Source organism: Rhamphochromis longiceps, linkage group LG23, assembly GCF_057381845.1.
Source record: "Rhamphochromis longiceps isolate RC_006_pf linkage group LG23, R_longiceps_female_GT1.1, whole genome shotgun sequence".
Lineage (NCBI taxonomy): Eukaryota > Metazoa > Chordata > Actinopteri > Cichliformes > Cichlidae > Rhamphochromis > Rhamphochromis longiceps.
In genome coordinates, this window is record NC_140578.1 from 11,258,727 (window position 1) to 11,278,783 (window position 20,057).

At 46.9% G+C, this 20,057-nt stretch overlaps 2 protein-coding genes across 3 annotated transcripts in view; both read right to left on the reverse strand.

Annotated features, from left to right (window-relative positions):
- The window catches only part of LOC146641360 (uncharacterized protein C1orf21 homolog), a 31,378-nt gene extending 23,700 nt beyond the window's left edge, over window positions 1-7,678 (reverse strand). Inside the window, exon 1 of one of the 2 annotated variants that reach the window (XM_085399174.1) lies at window positions 7,457-7,678. The gene's annotated coding sequence lies outside the window, so the exon portion shown is untranslated. The remainder of the gene's footprint in view (window positions 1-7,456) is intronic. The other variant, XM_085399173.1, reaches the window with a different exon arrangement.
- A 62-nt stretch (window positions 7,679-7,740) lies between these two features.
- On the reverse strand, window positions 7,741-19,272 carry edem3 (ER degradation enhancer, mannosidase alpha-like 3). Its single transcript, XM_085399172.1, has 20 exons — window positions 18,124-19,272; window positions 17,991-18,036; window positions 17,775-17,875; window positions 17,601-17,640; window positions 17,220-17,332; window positions 16,927-17,080; window positions 15,962-16,096; window positions 14,735-14,840; window positions 14,448-14,545; window positions 13,923-14,048; window positions 13,757-13,840; window positions 13,461-13,544; window positions 13,056-13,180; window positions 12,559-12,730; window positions 12,320-12,465; window positions 12,065-12,209; window positions 11,543-11,734; window positions 11,166-11,331; window positions 10,760-10,945; window positions 7,741-9,435 (listed from the first exon to the last, which is right to left on the reverse strand). Exons 1-20 carry the CDS (start codon window positions 18,210-18,212, stop codon window positions 9,077-9,079), a joined length of 2,667 nt encoding a protein of 888 aa, XP_085255298.1. The 5' UTR covers window positions 18,213-19,272; the 3' UTR covers window positions 7,741-9,076.
- Window positions 19,273-20,057: the final 785 nt, after the last annotated feature.

Here is a 20,057-nt window from a genome sequence, read left to right on the forward strand (position 1 = left end):
TACTGATATCATCAGCCAACTAGCCTCTCTCCCCCTTTATCCAAACCGGAGCTGCGACTGCGCGCCCTGTGTGACCTGCGTCACCGTCGCTGCCTCTGATACTGCAGTTTCAAAGGTGGACGCCAGATCTGCAACCACTCAGTGTCAGTTAACGTCTTGAAAACAACCTTGGAGCATCAAGACGTTGATAAAACAGGGATGAGATAGAGTCAGTCTGATATCTGTTTGGGGCTGAATGGAGTCAAGTTTACAATTATATGTAGTCTGCAATGACGCAGCATTTAACTGTGATAAACAGATCAAATCTGTTTCCGTCTAAATGCACACAAATTCACAGTAACTACTTAGATCCAGAATCCAGCCTAACTTCCGTGAGCTGAGACAGAAATTTAGAAATTTGTCCTCCAATAGTGACGTAGGTGCTGCAGGATGGTGACAGCCTTGCTTTTATACATGATTATAGCCAGAATACAACCAGCTGAACGGTAACCAGTTGGTTGGAGTAACTCCTTGGACTTTAAGCAATTCAATGTAGTCACCACCCACCAATTTTTCCTAGTCACAAGGAAGTTGCCATCCTATTTTTACTCCAGTGAGATGGAGCCAGTAACTGTTTCCCTTGGTTGAGTAAAGCCAGCAACATGATTCACATCATTTTCATACTCAAACAATCCAATGACCCCTGGTGCACTGTAGATTGAGGCATAATCTTTTAGATCAAAAAAGTGCTTCATCATAGGCTTCCCCTGCAATTTCATGGAGCGCAGCAGCATGACAAGATAACAATACGCGACATTCATTCGCTCACAGCTCTGCTCTGTCCTCAAGAGACCCCATAACACCCCAAATACAGCCGGTGCAAAGAAATATGGCAACACATGAAGCTATAAACCACCACAAGTCTATCCTCTGAATATGGAATAAACACCTGCAAGTGTTTGAGGTTTGGATGTTTTCTCTGCGGCACTCGGTCATATGCTGGCTCCCTAACTTGGCACTCTGTCATCAAAAATTTGAGAACACCACGGGACAACTGGGCCTCGATCCATGCCAGGAAAGAGTCCTCACAGCATATCAGAGCCACTGGATCCCTCACTGTAGGGGTCACAAGTTCACAATTTTCTCTGAATTATTCATCCTTCTGTATGTGATGATAGAGGACAACTCCAGAAAAAAGTATGTACAGCTAAAATAAGCAAACAGTAAAGCTCCCTGAGGGAAAAAATATTGCTCTGCATAATTAACACTTTAAAAATCCTTATTTATCTTATACTCAACCCCCTCAGTTCAGCTTATGTGATAAAATCTATGACTAAGTGAGAAAATCTGATTGACAAATCATCTCGTATGTACTAGTCATGTTGCATAACTCATAGTGAGAACGCAAACACACTGCACCAGCTGACCTAATACACACTCGGCTCAAAAATCAAAACGCTCCACCTGGAGTCACTGCAAATGACTCGTACGGCGAATCGCGAGCTGCGGCGTGTTGAGCGTGTCTTTGCATCTCTATGTGACAGAGCACAGTGCCGGCAACTCGTGGGCCAGTGCGCCATAATATTTACTCTAGCCAGGCAGCAAATGCTGCACCTCTCCTCCTGTCCCACTTTAGGCACTCCATCAGCCTGACAAGCCTGGGAAGTCATGCCAACACACACGCACGTACACACACACACAGGCCGGTGGACAGTAAAGGTCCATCATGAGTGTTCTGCTGCTGCTTGTGTGCCTCTCTTCTCTCTTTTTCACCGTCTGCCGTTGAGTGGCTCTTTCCTCTTCCTCTCACTGTAGTAATGAGGATGACAAGCAGCCATGGGTGGAGGAGTGGACGTGGAAACAGAGGGGACCCTGTTCTGCTGAGTGAAACTTAAGCCCGGCCTTGTGACTGACAATGAGAGGCATATTGTGCAGAACTGAGGCATGTGCTGGTGAAGAAGCTGGAGTAAGCTGTAGACAAGCTTTTATGTATTTTTGGGAAGAGGCCAGTGTTGTTACTACAGGCCCACAGAAGTTTGCACGGCTCTCACCATTTCCTTTCAGTGCTGTCACTCAGAGAGAGAGCGAAGAAAGAGCAGTTAAGCACTCTAATTGAAACGTGAGCTGCATTAAGCCGTATCTCGGTACAGGTAAAAATAATCAAGCCATAGAGAAACGAATGATTTCAACTAATGCAGGCTAGACTAGAGGATAAAATGTCTCCTCTGAGGCCTGCAAATGGCTGGCGTTAGTAGCACTCAGTTCCCTGAAAGAGCAAAAGGCAGGTAGTCATTTCTGTGGGACTGAGGCGAAAGCAGGTCAGAGCCTAAGGTGGCTGACTGACAAGATTTCAAAGCAAAACAGCGGAAACAGGAGAAAGATGGAAAAGTAATGGGGGAAAATTCTTGGGCGACATGACGGCGATATAATTAACAGCATCCAGGGAGCGTGAGGGGTTTGGAAGTAATGAAGTAAACCTTTTAAATGCAGTATTTAAAAGCTGTACTTGTGAATTTTTGCACTTCTCTATAGCTGAATATTATTTTCCATCCTGGGTGCAGGTTCTCCAAAGTAAAAGTACTGCTGCTAATTAAGGGTAGAGCTCTAGAATCAGAATCAGAATCAGAAAGGGGTTTATTGCCAAATGTTGAGCAGGTTTACAACATTAGGAAATTGCTGCGGTGCTTCAGTGCAAACATAGTGTCATAAATAGCACTTAAATAGACATGAAAAAATAAAAGTAGGGATAAGAATTAAAAGTGCTACGTAGAAAGATATGTGCATGAGCTATACATGAGATATATACATGAGAATAAGAATTAAGAGTGCTACGTAGAAAGATATATACATGAGTGCAGGTGGTGATCAGTGCCAAACATGGAATGATGCAGTGACACAGCGTAGGGTCATGTGTTAGTGGTGGGAACAGTCATATGGTTATTGTTCATGTGTCCAACAGCAGAGGGGAAGAAACTGTTCTTATGGCGAGAGGTTCTGGTGCGAATGGACCGGAGCCTCCTGCCTGAGGGGAGCAGGTCAAACAGACTGTGTCCAGGGTGAGAAGGGTCAGCTGAGATCCGAGCTGCACGCCCCAGTGTCCTGGAGGTGTACAGGTCCTGCAGAGATGGGAGTCTGCAGCCAATCACCTTCTCAGCAGAGCGCACAACACGCTGCAGTCTCTGTTTGTCCCTGATAGTGGCTCCAGCGTACCACACGGTGATGGAGGAGGTGAGGATGGACTCGATGATTGCAGTGTAGAACTGCATCATCGTCCGTGTTGGCAGGTTGAATTTCTTCAGCTGCCTCAGGAAGTACATCCTCTGCTGGGCTTTCTTGATGACGGAGGTGATGGTGGGCTCCCACTTCAGGTCCTGGGTGATGGTGGTACCCAGGAAGCGGAATGAGTCCACAGAGGTGATGGGGGTGTCAGTCAGGATGATGGGGGGGAGTGGGGCTGTGTGCTTCCTGAAGTCCACAATAATCTCCACTGTCTTCTGGGCATTCAGCACCAGGTTGTTGTGGCTGCACCAGGACACCAGACGTTCAACCTCCCTCCTGTAGGCAGACTCGTCCCCGTCCGAGATGAGTCCAATAACGGTGGTGTCATCTGCAAACTTGATTAGCTTGACAGACTGGTGGGTGGAGGTGCAGCAGTTGGTGTACAGGGAGAAGAGCAGAGGAGAAAGAACACAGCCCTGAGGGGAGCCGGTGCTGATGGTCCGGGAGTCCGAGACATTCTTTCCCAGCCTCACATGCTGCTTCCTGTCCGTCAGGAAGTCAGTGATCCACCGGCAGATGGGATCAGGCACATTCATCTGGGAAAGCTTGTCTCGGAGATGGTCTGGAAGGATGGTGTTGAAGGCAGAGCTGAAGTCCACAAACAGGATCCTGGCGTAGGTTCCTGGGGAGTCCAGATGCTGCAGGATGAAGTGTAGGGCCATGTTGATGGCGTCGTCTACAGACCTGTTGGCTCTATATGCAAACTGCAGGGGGTCCAGGAGGGGGGCCCGTGAGGGTCCTGAGATGGGAGAGAACTAGGCGCTCAAAAGACTTCATGACCACAGATGTCAGAGCCACGGGTCTGTAGTCATTTAGTCCAGTGATCCTAGGTTTCTTGGGGACAGGGATTATGGTGGAGGACTTGAAGCAGGCAGGCACATGACATGCCTGCAGTGAGGAGTTGAAAATGCCAGAAAACACTGGGGCCAGCTCGTTTGCACAGTGTCTGAGGGTGGCAGGAGACACGCCGTCTGGGCCGGGAGCTTTCCGAGCATTCAGGTGGTTTATGTTTTTACATCACCGATTTTCTTGTTGATCACGTTTGCTGACAGACAGCTGCGCAGCTGATGGTGTCGGCCTCCTCCAACACAGCAGGCACACGAGGTCAGACGTGTTTATGTTTTCTTACCCAGATCCATCTGAACTGCCAACAAACCAACCCACGAGGCACACAATTAAAACCGTGCCCGCATTAATAGTCATAAGAAATTACGCATACGAATCTTTGCATAATTGGCAGGACGACTGGCCAAGACCCTTCAGACGACTGTTTGTGTGGGAATAAAAACACACTGAATGTTTCGCCTCTTCAGGTGGCTGCAAACGAGCCCGTGTTTAAAATCTCAACATGGCTGGTATCGCATCTGCAATGTTATTCTTTCAGATGCAAACCAGTGCTTTTGGTCGGTCCATTATCCTACACACACGCTATAAAACCTTCCAGCAGTTTACCCTAAAGACACCCAGAAAGACATTATTATGATTTACAATACGGTGATGCCGACGACATGCATGTGAAGGATAAGTGTTTTGCCACACGTAGTTCTGCTTGTGATGAATTTGTTATATTTGAACAACCAAGCAAGTTCCAGATATGTTTGTGCACAAGATGCTTAGACTAAACAGGAACTAGGGTTTTGCTGAAAGGTAAAACCAACCTGCACTCTCATCTTTATGCACAGACTCCAAACATCAATATGCAGAATTTGTAGGTGAGAGACCATAGTTTTAGTACACAAAGCTTTCTGGGTTCGGCTTGTAGTCCAAATGCTACGGAGCACAGGTAAACTCGCAGGTAAACAGTCTAATCCATCAGATAACCATCAGCTACCATCTTGTGAAGCCTGGAAGACAGACGCTGAAATCTTGGCCCTGATGTCTGCTGGTGGTACTGGAAGCTGGGCTCCAACAACCATGGCTCAGTTCATACATGCTTAATAACAGAGCTGAGTGCTCTAACTGAGCATTAACAGCCACACAAGGGTGTCATAGTATGGGAAGATGGAACTGGTATACCGCCAACAGGAACCCCCCTCCTCCAAAACACTGACCTTTTATATAGTTTTTCACCACCACCTACTTGTGCATTAACAGCTCCACAGCTGAGACCCCGTCAGCGACCCTTTAACTAGAGTAGAGATTGGAAAACAGGCGAATAAAAAGAAAAAGAAACGGAAAGCAAAATCAATACTGTAGTTTGTCCCCATGTCTCCATCCCAGCTGGACTCTGAACACGAACTGAACTGTAAACGCAGGCAGGGACACAGAGACAGGACCCTTCGTCGTGTGACAGAAAGCATGTGTGCAGGCCACTCAGCCAATCCCTACTCACACACAGACCGGTGGCAGAAACAGCCCTCGTCCACCGATCTGCACACCGAATGCAAAATAAACAGGAATGCACGGAGCAGAAGGAGCACAGCGGCGGCTAATGACAAAGTGCGGATTTTTTGGGCTTAGTGTTGCAACATTTGCTTCTTGCACTTTGTTTATTCGGCCGGGTAGAAAACCTAATCAGCCTGCGACGCCCTCAGTCAAACTGACAGGTACAGTGAACCTGGAGGATTGAGTTGTGCTGACCTTGTGCTTTCCACACTGCAATACAGACTACCTTATCACAGCTGACAGCACTCAGCTGCACCTCCCACAGAACACAATGCCCGCAAAGCGAACACAAACTGGATGGAAGAGACAGTCACGGGAACTCCCTCCCACACCCACAGACAGAGAAGACATCCTGCGGTAACCATGGAAACCCTCCACTTCCCCACAAGATGACACGACAGGTGTTGCGGGATGACCCTATGAGCGCCTGTGTGTTCACCTGGATCGCTTTTAATCAGTTGAAGGTGAGGAGGCCACAGGTGGACAAGGAAGAAGCAGGAGGACTCAGAATAGAGAGGAAGAGAAGGAGTGTGGAGGAGTGAGACGTTTATATTTCAGCCACCGGAAACAGAAAGGCATATGTGAGAAACAAGCACACACACAGTAACAGATAAACAAGTGAGGGAGGGAGTGTGGAGGAGAGAGGCAAATAGATGGAGATAAAACAAGGCTAAAGTCAGGAGGGGCACCACAACATCCACCCACAGGATTGCTGGTCTGGCCCTGATGGGAGCTGCAGGTGATGGATGCTGTCCCCTTTAACTGTCTGGCTACACCAGAGCTGCACAGCCACCAAAGGGTGTAATGATCTGCTGCTGATGGCACGATGTAGTCTACAGTAGCTAATGACCATATGGCACATTTAAAGGCAGCAGCCAGTAAGGCGGTTTGGAAACTTCTGAAGTGCCTTTGGCGGTCCGGTGTGCTTCATAGTGTCTGAGGAAGGAAGGAAGGATCCATCTGAAACAGACTCGGTAACTTTGAGCTAATGAGCTGCAAATGGTCTGTGTATCAGATGTAATCCTGGCTGCTGTGACTTTGTTCATACAATCCAGCAGCTTCTGTCTTCCTCTGAGGCAGTCATGAGGAACAAAGACGATCAGCAGGTCGTTCCCCCGCAGGCCAAAAGGCTGCTGTGGACAGAAGGCAGCTCAGAAGTTGTACCACAGGTTTAGCAGCAGCAGCAGCAGCAGAGGTGTGAGCCCATGGCCGGCCACAGAGCTCTGCTCTGTCCTGGAGCTCGAGCCGCTTAACAGCTGTGTCCAGCTGTGCTACAGGGAGACACTGGGAGCTTTGTTCCCCACAGGGGGAGTCAGTGCTGTGTGCGTGTGCTCATAGTTTCATTTCCACAAAGGTTAACGGCCTGTAGCTTCGACCAAAGCTGCTCTTCCCTGTGAGGAGTGTTTCCCCCCGCACACACACACACACGGGCTCCCAGCAGCGGGACAGCCTGGCACAGCCGCCAGGATGTGTGGAAAATTTGAAATGCGCCGAGCCAACGCTGTCCAAGGCGAGCGAGCGAGCGCATTCACACAGTCCAAACGCGAGACAGGAACACAGCTCCGTGTGGGCTCCTCGTGGATTTTACCACCAGTAACAACAATGATAGTTAAAAACGAGCGAGAGAAACAGAGAAACAAAGCGTCGTTAGCCCCACGGCCAGCCCCGCCAGCGAGAAACCATCGACAGTGTGCAGGAAGGAGAGCGCCCGGTAATCACGGACACTCGGGAAACAACAACAAAAGAGTCCACGAACAGCAGGACAAACCGCACCTCTGGGACACATCAACAGGCAATCCCCGCTGCTACTTACTCAAATGAACCGGTTCCACTCGGTCCGGTGGAGGAGGAGAGTCGGGCGGTCTTCCGGCTGTGTCGGGCGGGATCTGCGCTATGGAGACTGGAGAGCTCAGGCTCGGAGCCGCGAGGACTGAACGTAAACTGTGGCTTGCGTCATTTCACCAGGATGCCACTATTGCGCGCAGCAATGCAGCCATCTTGCTGAGGAGTGCCCCACCGAGCCACCAATCAGCGCCGGGCCCGAGCTGCACATCACCGCTGCGTAAAAACGCTCCGAAGGCGCTGAACAGCAGGAGAGCCGCTCGCATTCATGAGACACGCACGTAAATGTGCACATAAACAAAAGTGCTGGAAATGTACCGAGTACTCACCTACCTCTGTCGTGTACTTTTACTGTGTTTTCATTTCTTGGCACCGGATTAAAATAACCGCCAGCGAGTGTAAACATGGGATCGGTTCAGCAGATACTTGTACTTCTACTCAAGTGACAAAAACAGATTTAAATACATATTTCTGCTAAATATGATGAGCACTCTTGCAGCAGGGTTTGAATGACTCTGACAGTAATACCATGGCGCATACTGACAATTTCCCAATTACACGTCTGTCACATTGACTCGAGTGATTTGATGGGGGTGTCCGCCCACTGCACAGAAACCTCTGTCGGAACAGAAGTGATTTTCACATCTCCTGCCTCTTTGTTCCACAAAAGCCAGCATGTGTTCATCATTTCCTCTCAAACAAGATAAAAATAATGGAACATTTTAATCACATGAGAACAGTCCGGTGCAGTAAAACAGGAAAGCGACATTGTTAAACCTTCTGTTTGACTTTTTTTTTTTTTTTATTAAATCAAGCACTCTGTGTTCAGACAGCAAGTTCCTCTCATTCATTTTTATTTATTCTCACCCTGTCAACTTATTGGCTTATTACTGCAGATCCCACAGTGCCCCCCTGTGGCGCCGCTATCCATCCCGTCGTGCTGCTGAGGGTGTGTCTGCTTCACCCTACATGGTCCAGAGGCTGTTGTGGTGTGAACCAGAACCTGAGCAAACAGCCCTGTAGTAATTTCAGTCAACATACATATTTACACCGACACGCAACTTAGTAAAGCCTTCAGCAATATCAAGCCTGGTGATCCCGCAGCTTATCCATCACCAATCCTCATCAACTGTGGTCAACGTGTACATACAATAAGGCCCGAGACCACCAAACAAGTAAACCTATGAACACGTTTAAATAAAACTGATTGGTCAGTGGGTTAATTTGTGAGAAAGCCACTGAGTTAAAGTGGTCAGAAATGCATAGAGAGAACAACAGTGAAGTAATGTGAAGTGGAAAGTGAGACAAAGTTAGAAACAGTGTGGTCCATGTCATGGTCATAATCCATCAGATAGAATCTGCTCAGACAAATAAAACAGAAAGTGTAAGAACCTAAAAACAACTCCCTTATGGCCCAGAGACAGTACGTGGGTCGCCTTGGCTCGCGATACCATTTGCCGAGGGCAAGAGAATGCATCATCCCCAGCTTCCTTTTGATTCATAAGACTGAGGCCGGTGACACGTGACACCTCGCGGTCGCTCCCCGTAGCGGGATCAGACCAGTCACAGGGCAGAACGCACCTAACGTCTGTCAGAGCTCATCCTTTTCCATCTGCTTGAAGGCCTCCAAGTCTTCTCGCCAATCAGCCAGCAGTTCGTCAACCGACTGGCTGCTTGAGTCCGTGTCTTCCTCTGGCTTCTCCTCCTTCTCCGAGTCTCTGTCCTCTTGAGGCTGAGCCACAGCCGGCTCCGCCTCTGCAGGTTTGACTTCCTCTTTTGGTGCACTAACTTCCTCTGCAGGACTAGTATCTTCATCCACTGGACTGACTTCCTCCGGAGCACTCTCGTCTAGCTCCACCGTGCTCATCTGCGACTGGCCTATAGGTTCGTGTGAGGTGGGAGTCGTTGCCTCAGTCAAGCAGTCCTCCTCCCTTTCTTGCACATCTGCACCTGAAAAGGAAGCAGGGGCGTGAGACGAAACAGCTTTACACACAAACACTCCTCCCCTCCCTCCTCTGCAATCTATAGATGCCTCCTGGTAACCATTCTCAGTCAAAAATAGAACCGTTTTCATCAAGAGGCTGACAACTAAAACAGCATGATGCTGAATGTGAGTCATGTTTCCCAGAAGATAAAACCTTCCTCACATAGCTCCACAACTAAACTGAGAGTCGGCTGCGAAAATGAACCTGGCAGACAGATGCAGTGTGAATTTGACACAGATCTGGTCAGCGATAAAGCGTTTTCAGTCTGTTACCTCTTCTAAAAATGCAGCCGCTTTTTCAGCTGCAGATTGTGAGCGAGTTAAGGAACGAGTGCGCCCGTTTAGGACTGCCGCTAACCCAGAGGCTTGCATGATTCAGATGCAGATGGGTGCAGGCGATCTGGTCATTATGATGTCACAGTGGCTCTGTGGTGGCACAGATTCGCCGTTAATCAAAGGATCTGAGATCCAGGGTCTGCAGAGTGCACAGCAGATGCTCAGACCCAACCGCTCCTACGGTGCAGATGTACAACTGGAAGTCATTCTCATAATAACGGCCTCTCTTTAAACTGTTCAGGATTCGTTAAAAAGATTTGTTTTTACAGCTGTTTATATCAAAGTAAAAGCAGATAAGTGTGGTCAAACCCTGTCACTGTCCTGCCTTCCTGTGAAACCTATGATGACCAAAGACAGAAAAGGCTGCTATGACTTAAACTCTTCGAGGGAGGAAATAGCAAATGACACATTTCTGTGATTGCACCAAGCTTCTCTGTGAAAGTCAGAAACAGAAACCTGAGGCAACGAGCCAGACTGCACAGGATGAAGACCGTCAAGCATTACTACAAAGAGGAAAAACAGAGATTAAAGAAGAGAGAGAAAAAAAAAAAAAAAAAGCGCATACTTACTGCCCTCGATCAGGCTTCCAGGAAGAGGTTTACCTTTGAATATGGCCGCTGCCCATCAAAAAGGACAGAGTATGCAAGAAAGAGAAGAAAGCAGGACAGAGAAGAGAGAAAGGCACCGTTACACAGCACAGAGAAAAGGAGGGAAAGAGCGATAAGGATGCAAACCTCCCCCATTTCCCATTATAACCACAACAAGTGGGTGGTTTTGGAATAAGCCACAAGCTCTGAGACTTCAAATAATGCCCGAATCCCTGCAGCCCATCTTTATTTTATGAAGCCACGTTAAGGCTCAGTCAGCGGAGGCATAAATAAGCACACTGACGTGATGAGTCTCACGAACCGAGTGGAGAGGAACAAAGAGGAACCATTAGGGAGAGTGTCACACCTCTGTCTCTGGCTTTGTCGCTCAGCAGCACCTCCACCTCTCTGTACTCCTTCAGCGCCTCCAGCAGGATGTTGCCTTCCTTGTGGAACAGGAAGAGGAGAGGCAAGGTGATGTCATCGGTGCTGCGGCCATCCCCCGCCATCTGAAAGAGTGGAGCTGTGTCGCTGCTGCTGCCCTCGTTATCGTCTGCAATGATATGGGTTTTTTGGTTTTTTAAAACAGCTGCTCGTTTTTCTATATGAAACATAAAAAGAACTTATTGTTCGTGAATCTGGTCAGAAAAGTGTTGCTTTGCTGTTTAATCACGATGCTGTGAGCAGAAATTACTGGGCTGGCTGTCTTTGAGATAATTAGGTTGTCGAGCGCTAATCTAGTCACTGAGCAGTCATCTGCTGCTCGCGCTCACCAACGACTATGCCTCCAATGGCGCCAGCCTTCTGGATGTGCCGGGCCTTCTCTGCAAACATGCACTGACCCCTCTGGAGCAGAGCGATGTGACCCTGGATGTACTCGGCGTTAACGATCTCACTGCAGCCGCTGTAGGGCTCGGCTACAGTGACAAAGCCCCGCACCTGCACAGACGAGGCGGAAAAGAGGCGAAGTTACAGAAAGAACAAAGACCGACACTAACAGCACGTATCTCAGAGCTCTGCGAGCAAGCACTCGTCTCTCCATCTGTGATCCTGAAGAGGAAACGTGAGCGCCTCGCTTACAAAAAACAAAAACAACAGAAGGACCCTTTAGTGACCACTTGTAACCCCGAAGCTTGGCGAGCCCACTCACCCCTGTGGAACTTTTGGACAGATCCGTGCCAAACTGTGCCGGGCCGGCGGTCAGCACCACCCTGCCAAAGAATGGATGAGAGACGATTTGAATGGCTCTCGGAGGCAGCTGCTCTTTCTGCTGCTGACTGGACAGCTCCATCATCTCCTGCATGAACCGCACGCCGTCCTCCGCTGCCACTGCGCTCACCGCCTGCGGGCGACAGAGCGGGAGAGAGCGTTTAAAGGATGAAAAGACCTGTGAAAGTCATCTGGCCCAAAATGTCGGATATCTTGTATGCGCACATGCTCTTCTGCATTTATTACTTATAAATTATAAAGAAATATTTTCAGATTTTAAAAGATATTTTTCCCCCATTGCTTCCAGAGACTGACTGTGTGGTCAGAGCGGTTCGTAAAGAGCTTCTTAAACCTGGTTATTCTGATTCTAATGCTCAGAGTGAAACAGCTGAGAAGCAGCAGTAAACCCACTTATCTCAGCTATGGATACTGTGTTTGTTCATCTGGGTTGTGTGGTGTTGACCTGTGTAGCATGCTGGACCAGCTGAACCCTGCCATCCTTTAGGTGGATGAGACTGACTCCCATCCTCCTCAGCAGCTCCAGATGTTCAGGGTTGTTTGCCATGAAGTCCTGAGCCCTGAGGGGAGGACGGCCCATACCAGGTTCCCTGACAGGAGGCATGGGAAGAAGCAGAGAAAATGAAAGACAGAAGAGGTGAGCGACTATAGAAAACAGATCATTACTGGCAGCCCGGTTTAACCTGTTTAGCGTGCATACCTGTAAGGGGCAGGGCGCGGGCAGCTCTTATCAACGGCACTACGGATCGGCTCTCTCAGGATGCGAGGGAAGGCAGGGTCAGGAAACAGGAGGTGCGTATTGGGACAAGTCCAGTCAAAGTTTGAGTCGTCCAGCTCCTCATCTGACTGAAACATCAGGAACCAGACGTTTAAATCAAAAGGTGTCCATGCTTTCATCACTTTCTAAAAGTTTCGTTACAGTGGAATCGTTTTCGTCACCGTTCGATTTGAGGGAGCAGGCGAGGAGTGAGGGGCCATGGAGAGAGACAGGGGCAGCAGGTGTGCCTCAGTCGTGAAGACGTAGTCCTCCACGTCAAACGGTATGTCGTCCAGTTCAGCAAACAGCAGGAACAGATACTTAAACATCTCAGCGAGGAAGAACGAGTCCATTCTGGGGAAAAAAGACCAAATAAATTCTTTAATTTCTGGGAACTGCAAAGAAGTTTCCTTACTGCACAGCGACATGGATGCACATGTTTGATTCAGCAATCGGAGACACCTTCACCAGATTTCTATCTTCTCCCAGTGTAGTTTATAAAATGCTTTTGCCACAATCCCCATCCAAAGATTAAATGATGGCACACCATCGAATGTGATAACATTTTGTTTTGCCCATGCATTATCTCCTGTATGCAAATCTAATGTGGTGTAAGCATATCTAAACACAGTGCCTGATTTCACAATCGTCATTCAAAAAAGGAGTCTATCGTTCCCACCGATCCTCGTGGCTGCCTGTCCGTACATCCTTCATTGCTGCAAAGCCGCAGGGAACACGAGCAAAGCGATTGAGGTTGTCCATAATGGTGCGACCTGCCTCCAGGTAGTAAGGGTCTCCTGTGGCCTGGAAGAGCGAGAGGGCAGGAGTGTGATCACAACACAAGGAGAGCACATCAGGGATTTTTAATGAGACTGCATATCTAGAAACACATATCAGTGATCTGTATGTTGAAGGGTGCTTAATTATTACAACATTTCTGACAAACTAGATACATTCTCATGCACCTTGAGATGTGTCAGAAACATAGTAGAAAAAGCAGGCTTAGCATAAACTACTGCATGATATTAATCCGGCACTGTGAAATGAGAATGCCTGCATTATGTCACACTACTTGATAAATTACCTTGTAAAGGAAATAGGTGCTCTCTGCAAATTCAGGCCTCAAGGGATGTTGGGCCCAGTGTACCCTGAAATCAGTAGTGAAGGCCTGAGGACAACCGGAGAAGGACAAAGGGGTCAGCGCACTCGTGCTAAGCAGCGTAAATAGGACAGACAGATGAAGGGAAAATGCAGCAGTGTAGCAATAAATGCAAGCTTGTTCGTTTCAAACTGTTTTAGTTGGCAGCACAAGTCACGTGAAGTTATCTGACCGAGTGGTTAAATTTCACTGAGAAGATGAAGCCAACAGTGACAGACTACCTCTGGCAGGAAGTTGTGTTTTTTGGTAACTTGGTACAACATCTCATGAGTCTCGATGGCAGGCCGGATATCTCCCTTCAGCACCTGGGACATAAGAAATGTTAGTCGTGTTACTGAAATGCTAAACGACCAGCAAATGGTTCGAGTTCACGTGATCTAATCTGACCTGCAGCCCTGGGAAGAAGGCCAGCAGAGAGTCCATCCAGGTGCGAGCAGGAAGCAGAGGTTTGTGGATGTGGACGTCCAGCAGCAGAGGAGGCTGGCTAATGTACTTCATGATAGATGCGTAGTGCTAAATGGGACACGCAAAGAAGATACAACCGTTAAGATAAACAGAACAGACTGCATTTTGTTTTATTACTTATTAACTGTAAACTGTGACCAGTTTTGGTGTGACTTGGCAGGTGTGTGCATGTTTCCAGTCCCGTCAGTGAGAAGAGAAAAGATAAATACAGAAATCTGTCATGTATAAAAAAGTTCAAACTATTCTTCTTGGGTAACAAAATGTTCTAGGAGCGTCACACGAACAGCGACCTTTGTGATCAAGGACTCGGCTCAAGCGAGCAATCTTAAATCTGTAACGCTGCTTCATAAGGGAGATGCCATTGTGACAAATGCTATTATTCACACAGTGAAGCATCAGATTACTCCACCAAAGTGTGTGTGTGTGTGTGTGTGTGCGCGCGCTTACAATATTGAACCGTTCCAGAAACAGGTCGTCTCCCAAGAGGACGTAGGCCTTTAGCAGGTATTCATAATACGAATCAATTCCCGCTCCGACTCCGCTGTCTGGAACACACAAAATCATCACTTTATAAGACGAGAGGAGTCAGAGGACACACAAGAGTTCTAGTTCACCCACAAGATCCTACCGTACTTCAAATCACTTTTCCTATTTCCTTCCTTTAATAACAAACACTGCCCCAGTCTTTCTCTCTCTTCCTCAGTCACAAGTCCTCCCTGTACCTGCTCTCTCACCTCTTCGGACCCACTCTCCAGAGTGGATGTTGATGGTGGTTCCCACCAGATTGCTGTTTCTCTGCCTCTTCTCCCAAAGAAAGTCCAGAGCTCTCCGGGCATGGGCCTGTGATAAGGGAAGGGTGCTTTATCGATTGACCAGGAAAAATCTATCTGCAGCAGCTCTGCACTCTTTGAAGGATTACAGAAACTGACTCTGTGCTTATTCAGCAGTTTACTGCTGCCAGGAACTGAAACAGTGTGGAGCACAGAGAAAGCCAAAGAAAAATACCTGTAATCAGAATAACGCTGATTTAAAAAAAAAAAAACTAAACACAGAGCAAATATTTCCTGATGTGACTCGTTTTATTATATTTCCACGAGCGGCTTTTTAAAAAAGGAAAATGACACGTGCGGAGGATAAATAAAGGCATATTTAGCTGAATGACAACATGGCGTTGTGCTTACTGGAATAGTTAAAGGAAACAAGACTTGCCATTAAAATGACTTGACTTTATGCGAGGTCAAAAATCTGCACGGCAAACTAATGAAACAGAAACACCATCAGGTGCTTCCTGATTAACATCAGCGCAGAAATGAACAGAAATGATGACAAACAGCAATTTTCAAGTCTGCGTGCACTTGTGTAACAGCAAAAAGGGAACTGGGAAGATGTTTTTGTTCTCAAAAAGAGGTGACTGAGCTGAGTTTACTCAGTTACTATAAATATGTGCAGCCCCAGGCGGGGGGTAAAACACAGGTGGTTACGGTGTATCATCATTAAGATACGAGCACTGTAAAAAAAGTACATGTTAAACAAGAAAAAAACAGAACGACATCTCACCTGTAAATATGAGACACTATGTGGCATTTTAATATTTACATATCATTACATAACAGGGTGGTTTCATAAAGGCAAGGATCTGCAAACTGATCTCAAATGAAACTTAAACTGCATGTTGGGTGTGGCTGCTTGAGACACAATAAGAGCTCTCAGACAGCCATCAAGTGCCTCAAGGTGCAGAAACGGTGAGGCGATACAACTAAAACAGAGACATGTGGTGTGTAAGTGACTGCAAATGTTAAAAAGACTAACAGCTCAATCTGAACTAGATCAGCAGAAGAAAACGGATAATGGAAAAAGATGAGCCGATTTTAAATTACTGCTGAAATGTGTTGCTCGTGATGCTTTGCTGAGTGCTAATGTCCCCGCTGCACCACGTGATCATACGACCGGCCGCGTGTTACCTCAAACACAGGGTCCCCAGTGAAACGGCTTAAAGCGGCAAACTCCAGGATGATGGTTCCTGCGCACGCTGTGCAGGTGTCCGTTTCTGTGCCCGTCCTCGTCTCGGGCCCCCTGACGCCATGTTTCAGGTTCACCTGTCAATCGGAAAGGAAAAGAAAAACATTAAAACTCTGCTTTGAGAGACGCGTTTGATCTTGCGAGAGGATTTGCATGAAAACAAGTCGGCCGAGAGAACGTCTGCATCGGGGAGCGGTGACAGCTGCGAGCGGAGCAGCGAAGCAGAAAATGGAAACATGAAGCCGTGAAGTGAAAGAATGCCCCGAGCAAACGCAGGTAACTGTTTGCTGTATGTGAATAAACTCAAACATTTATTTTGTAATACACATAAAACAAAACATCTTTACTAAAGATTCTGCAAGTCTTCTATTTTTTCCATCGCACAAACGTGGATCGCCTCTATGACTGCGTCACATATGACCTGCACTCTTCTTACTGAACAAGGAGCGAGCTGCTGCTATCCTCCAAGCCGCAGAACATCAATAACACCCCTTTTTTTTTTTAAACTACATTTGGAAACCTCCTGTGGACATTTAGTGCATTTAATAAAAGAAGTAACAATGCTAGAGTTGGCTTTTGGCTTTATTCTTGCAAGAAGGAATTCAGTCAGTACAAGGTACTCATGGCGTTGTCCTGAGGACTTCATCAAAGGATCCATACCCTGCTGCCATACCCCCCCCAATCTGTTGCCAGGCAGAAAAACAGCCAATCTACCCAGATCAACCACAGTTCAACAGGATATATGCAGCATGTAAGTTAAACAAAAATGTAACTGCCCAGAGGCAGGAAGCAGGACACTGCCTCAATTAGGGAGACCCTGCATACCTGCACTTCTACGACCTGCAGGGGTCAAGCCTACATCAGCTTACATACAGTCTGTAATTCCGCCCAAGTGTTTCTGTCTCACCCTGGGATAAGGCAGGCCGCTGCTGGTGTTGAATGCGGGCAGCAGTCGAAGCCCCAGGTCTTTGGCCATGTGTAGGAGCTCATCCTGGTACCACTGCATGTGCTGACCTCCTTCTTTCAACATCACGGCCATGGAGTGTCCTCCCAGCAGACCTCTGATCAGACGCACGCACACACAACATCCACATACAGCGAATTTAGTACAACGCAATCCTATCATTTTAAATGTGGGACAGTGCACGGGCTTGTATTTGTTGACCTTAACTATCTGAAGACAATTTAATCCAATCTCACCCGAGGACTCGAATGTTGGTCTCAAAGACGGACACGACGATGTCATTGTCCAGCCGCACGTCTGACAGGACTCGTCTCACTGCGTCTTCAAACTCTGTCGTCTTATTTAAAAGCTGCAAGCCAGAAACGGATGACTGTGAAACTGGGCTCAATTACACATAGTTTAAATATCAAATGAAATGCACTGGAAAGAAAAATAATCCCAGAAATACCTAACTGGGAATTTATATTTAGTATTAAGGACTCTAGACACAGTGCTCCGATCTAATTGTTAAGCAAAACAGCATATGGAATCATCTGTTCTACACAGCCTGTGATCCTTATTCATTTACTATTTTTCATTAAACAAATAAACATCAGATGCAAACAAAGCCTACTCACCACCAAAGTGTCCAGAGTATCGATGAGGGTCAGCGAAAACCTTTCAGGGGGAAATCGTAGCAGTTTATCAAGAGTGACACAAACAGACAAAACTTCCTGACGAGTTCCAAAGCAGTAAGGTAAGTAAATCGCCTCGGACTGCTGTGGTCATAACAAAGGCAGCCTGCTACTCACTTGCCAAGTGCATCATCTATGTCTCCACGACTGGGCTCGAGCCCACGGACTCGTCCTCTGCACGTTAGAGGCATCAGCTCATCAGCTGGGTACGCATGGTCCTGGGAAACACACAAACACACTTTAGACAAAGTGCTGATGCTGTTGACCGGACTGTGTGTTCGCAGATTTGAACAAATAAATAATGAACCTCACTCAGCTCTTCTGTTTACTCACCATATAGTTCTGATATGCATGATCAAACATCTCAACCACTTGGTTCCTTAAACAAAAGCAGAACGGACAGAAGTCAGCAGGTATAACATCTGCTCAGATGAGAAAAAGCACGAGTGTTTTTTCTTCAACTTACTTCAATCTCTGCTTCTCCTCCCGGGACATGGCCTGTCCAGGGCTACATAATGCTCCAAACAGCATCAATAATAACAGTACTAGTGGCATTGCGGTGTGCTGGGAAGATTACAGCTAAATGCATACAAACCTAAAAGTACACTATCTAATCTTTGAGACCACCCTGACAAACTAACTTATGCCATCCCAATCATTCTTTTTTTTTTAGTTTTCCTTGTGAGGTAATGTCTAATGAGCAATGCTCAAAAACAGCACGAAGAGTTAGTTTTGGCTACTTCGACTCTATCGGTGTAGACCCCAAGGAGTGACTAGGTAAAATGTGCGTCCACAGCTGAAACTACAGGTAAATATCTAAGCAGGAATGAGTTCAAGTAACCAGATATTTAAGCCTAGCTGACAGTATGTGCCAGCGACTGGTTGTAGTGGAAATGTGCGCCACCTCTTGGGAACGGGTCCCTGTACGTGTCACACCTGTTTACTTTCCCTGGGCTGATTCTACACAGGATGTGTGACACGTTGTCATGGAACCCCTGACGTTACATTTAAAACCCCATTAAGACGAAACCCCGCCGTGCCAAACCAATCCAACTGGAAACCAAACCGCTGTTTTCCAGATGTTTTCGCCTAACACACCAGTGGGAAATGTTGGGAAAGCTTCTCTTTTTTTACGTTATAACGGTTCCCGGTGATCTTTATAACTCAATGTGAGCCAAACCAGACTGTTCCGAGTTAACAGTTCATGCCTTATCTGTGTTTATAACTCATGTCCTCAAACAGCCTGGAACAAATTAAAGAGTTAAGGCAACACCTCCGGCTATCGCCCGGCCTGTTAGATGAAAAGCTTACTACAGGAGAGTTAATGATTTCCTCCTCTTGACAGCTCTCTATCGTCTGCTACTCAGAAGAAGCCGAGCACTTGTCGGTCTCTAATTAGCTGAGCGGCGCTAACTAGCCGGGCAGGTGACAACGGGCGACCCGGGAATACGAGATGGGTCGAAAAAACACCTCTCCATCGCTGAACAGCGGGCCTTTCCTGGGTATCTTCTCCGTGTTTTTTGCGATTAAGTTGATAATTTCGCTGTACGGCTGTGTTTCCCCAAGCTAGCTGCCGTCAAAAAACCGGATGCTGTTACGATGAAAACGTCAACAACATCCGCTTCCTGGAAGAGTAGGCGGTGTGGTCGTAGGTTTTATTTGTCCTGCAGCACTTTCGGTCAGGCTCAGAGATGCAGTTAAAGAGCTATCGGTTGGGATTTAATGTAACTCCGAGTCAGTAACCAGCCTGGCAGAAAACACATAGCATACTGATGATGTTTGTATGGGAGTTACACACATTACACCCCCGGTAACATGACGGTTACACAACGAGGCGGGAGAGCTACCTGACAGTCAAAAATGAGGAACACAAAATAAATTTGCACTTCTGTGTCGTTCATGAAAGCTCAGAAAAAGTACAATCACAGCGATTAAATTTGCAATCACGGCGTTTAATCTAAGGCAAAAAACAACAATATTCTAATAATTATCAATACCGCAGACGAAACAAATTCAGCCAAATATCTGTCATTTTATGTGAATTCCTGCTTTTATTATGTTTTCTTTGTTTACTATTAGTAACTTTTGCTTGTATGGCACAGCGTTATTGCTCCCCGCCTGTAAAACTAGATATTTTACTTATGTGACTGTCCCGTAACTGTATGGCCACATACAAAATCTATTCTAACTTTTTACTACTTTTCTGTACGCGCTGGTAGCGCTACAATTAAGAAATATCCTGATGGAAATTGAATGCACCATGAATGCTGAGTAAATTCAGTCCTATCAATACATTAAAAAAACAGTCAAATCAAATCAAATCAAATCACTTTTATTGTCACATCACATGTGCAGGTACATTGGTACAGCACATGTGAGTGAAATTCTTGTGTGCGAGCT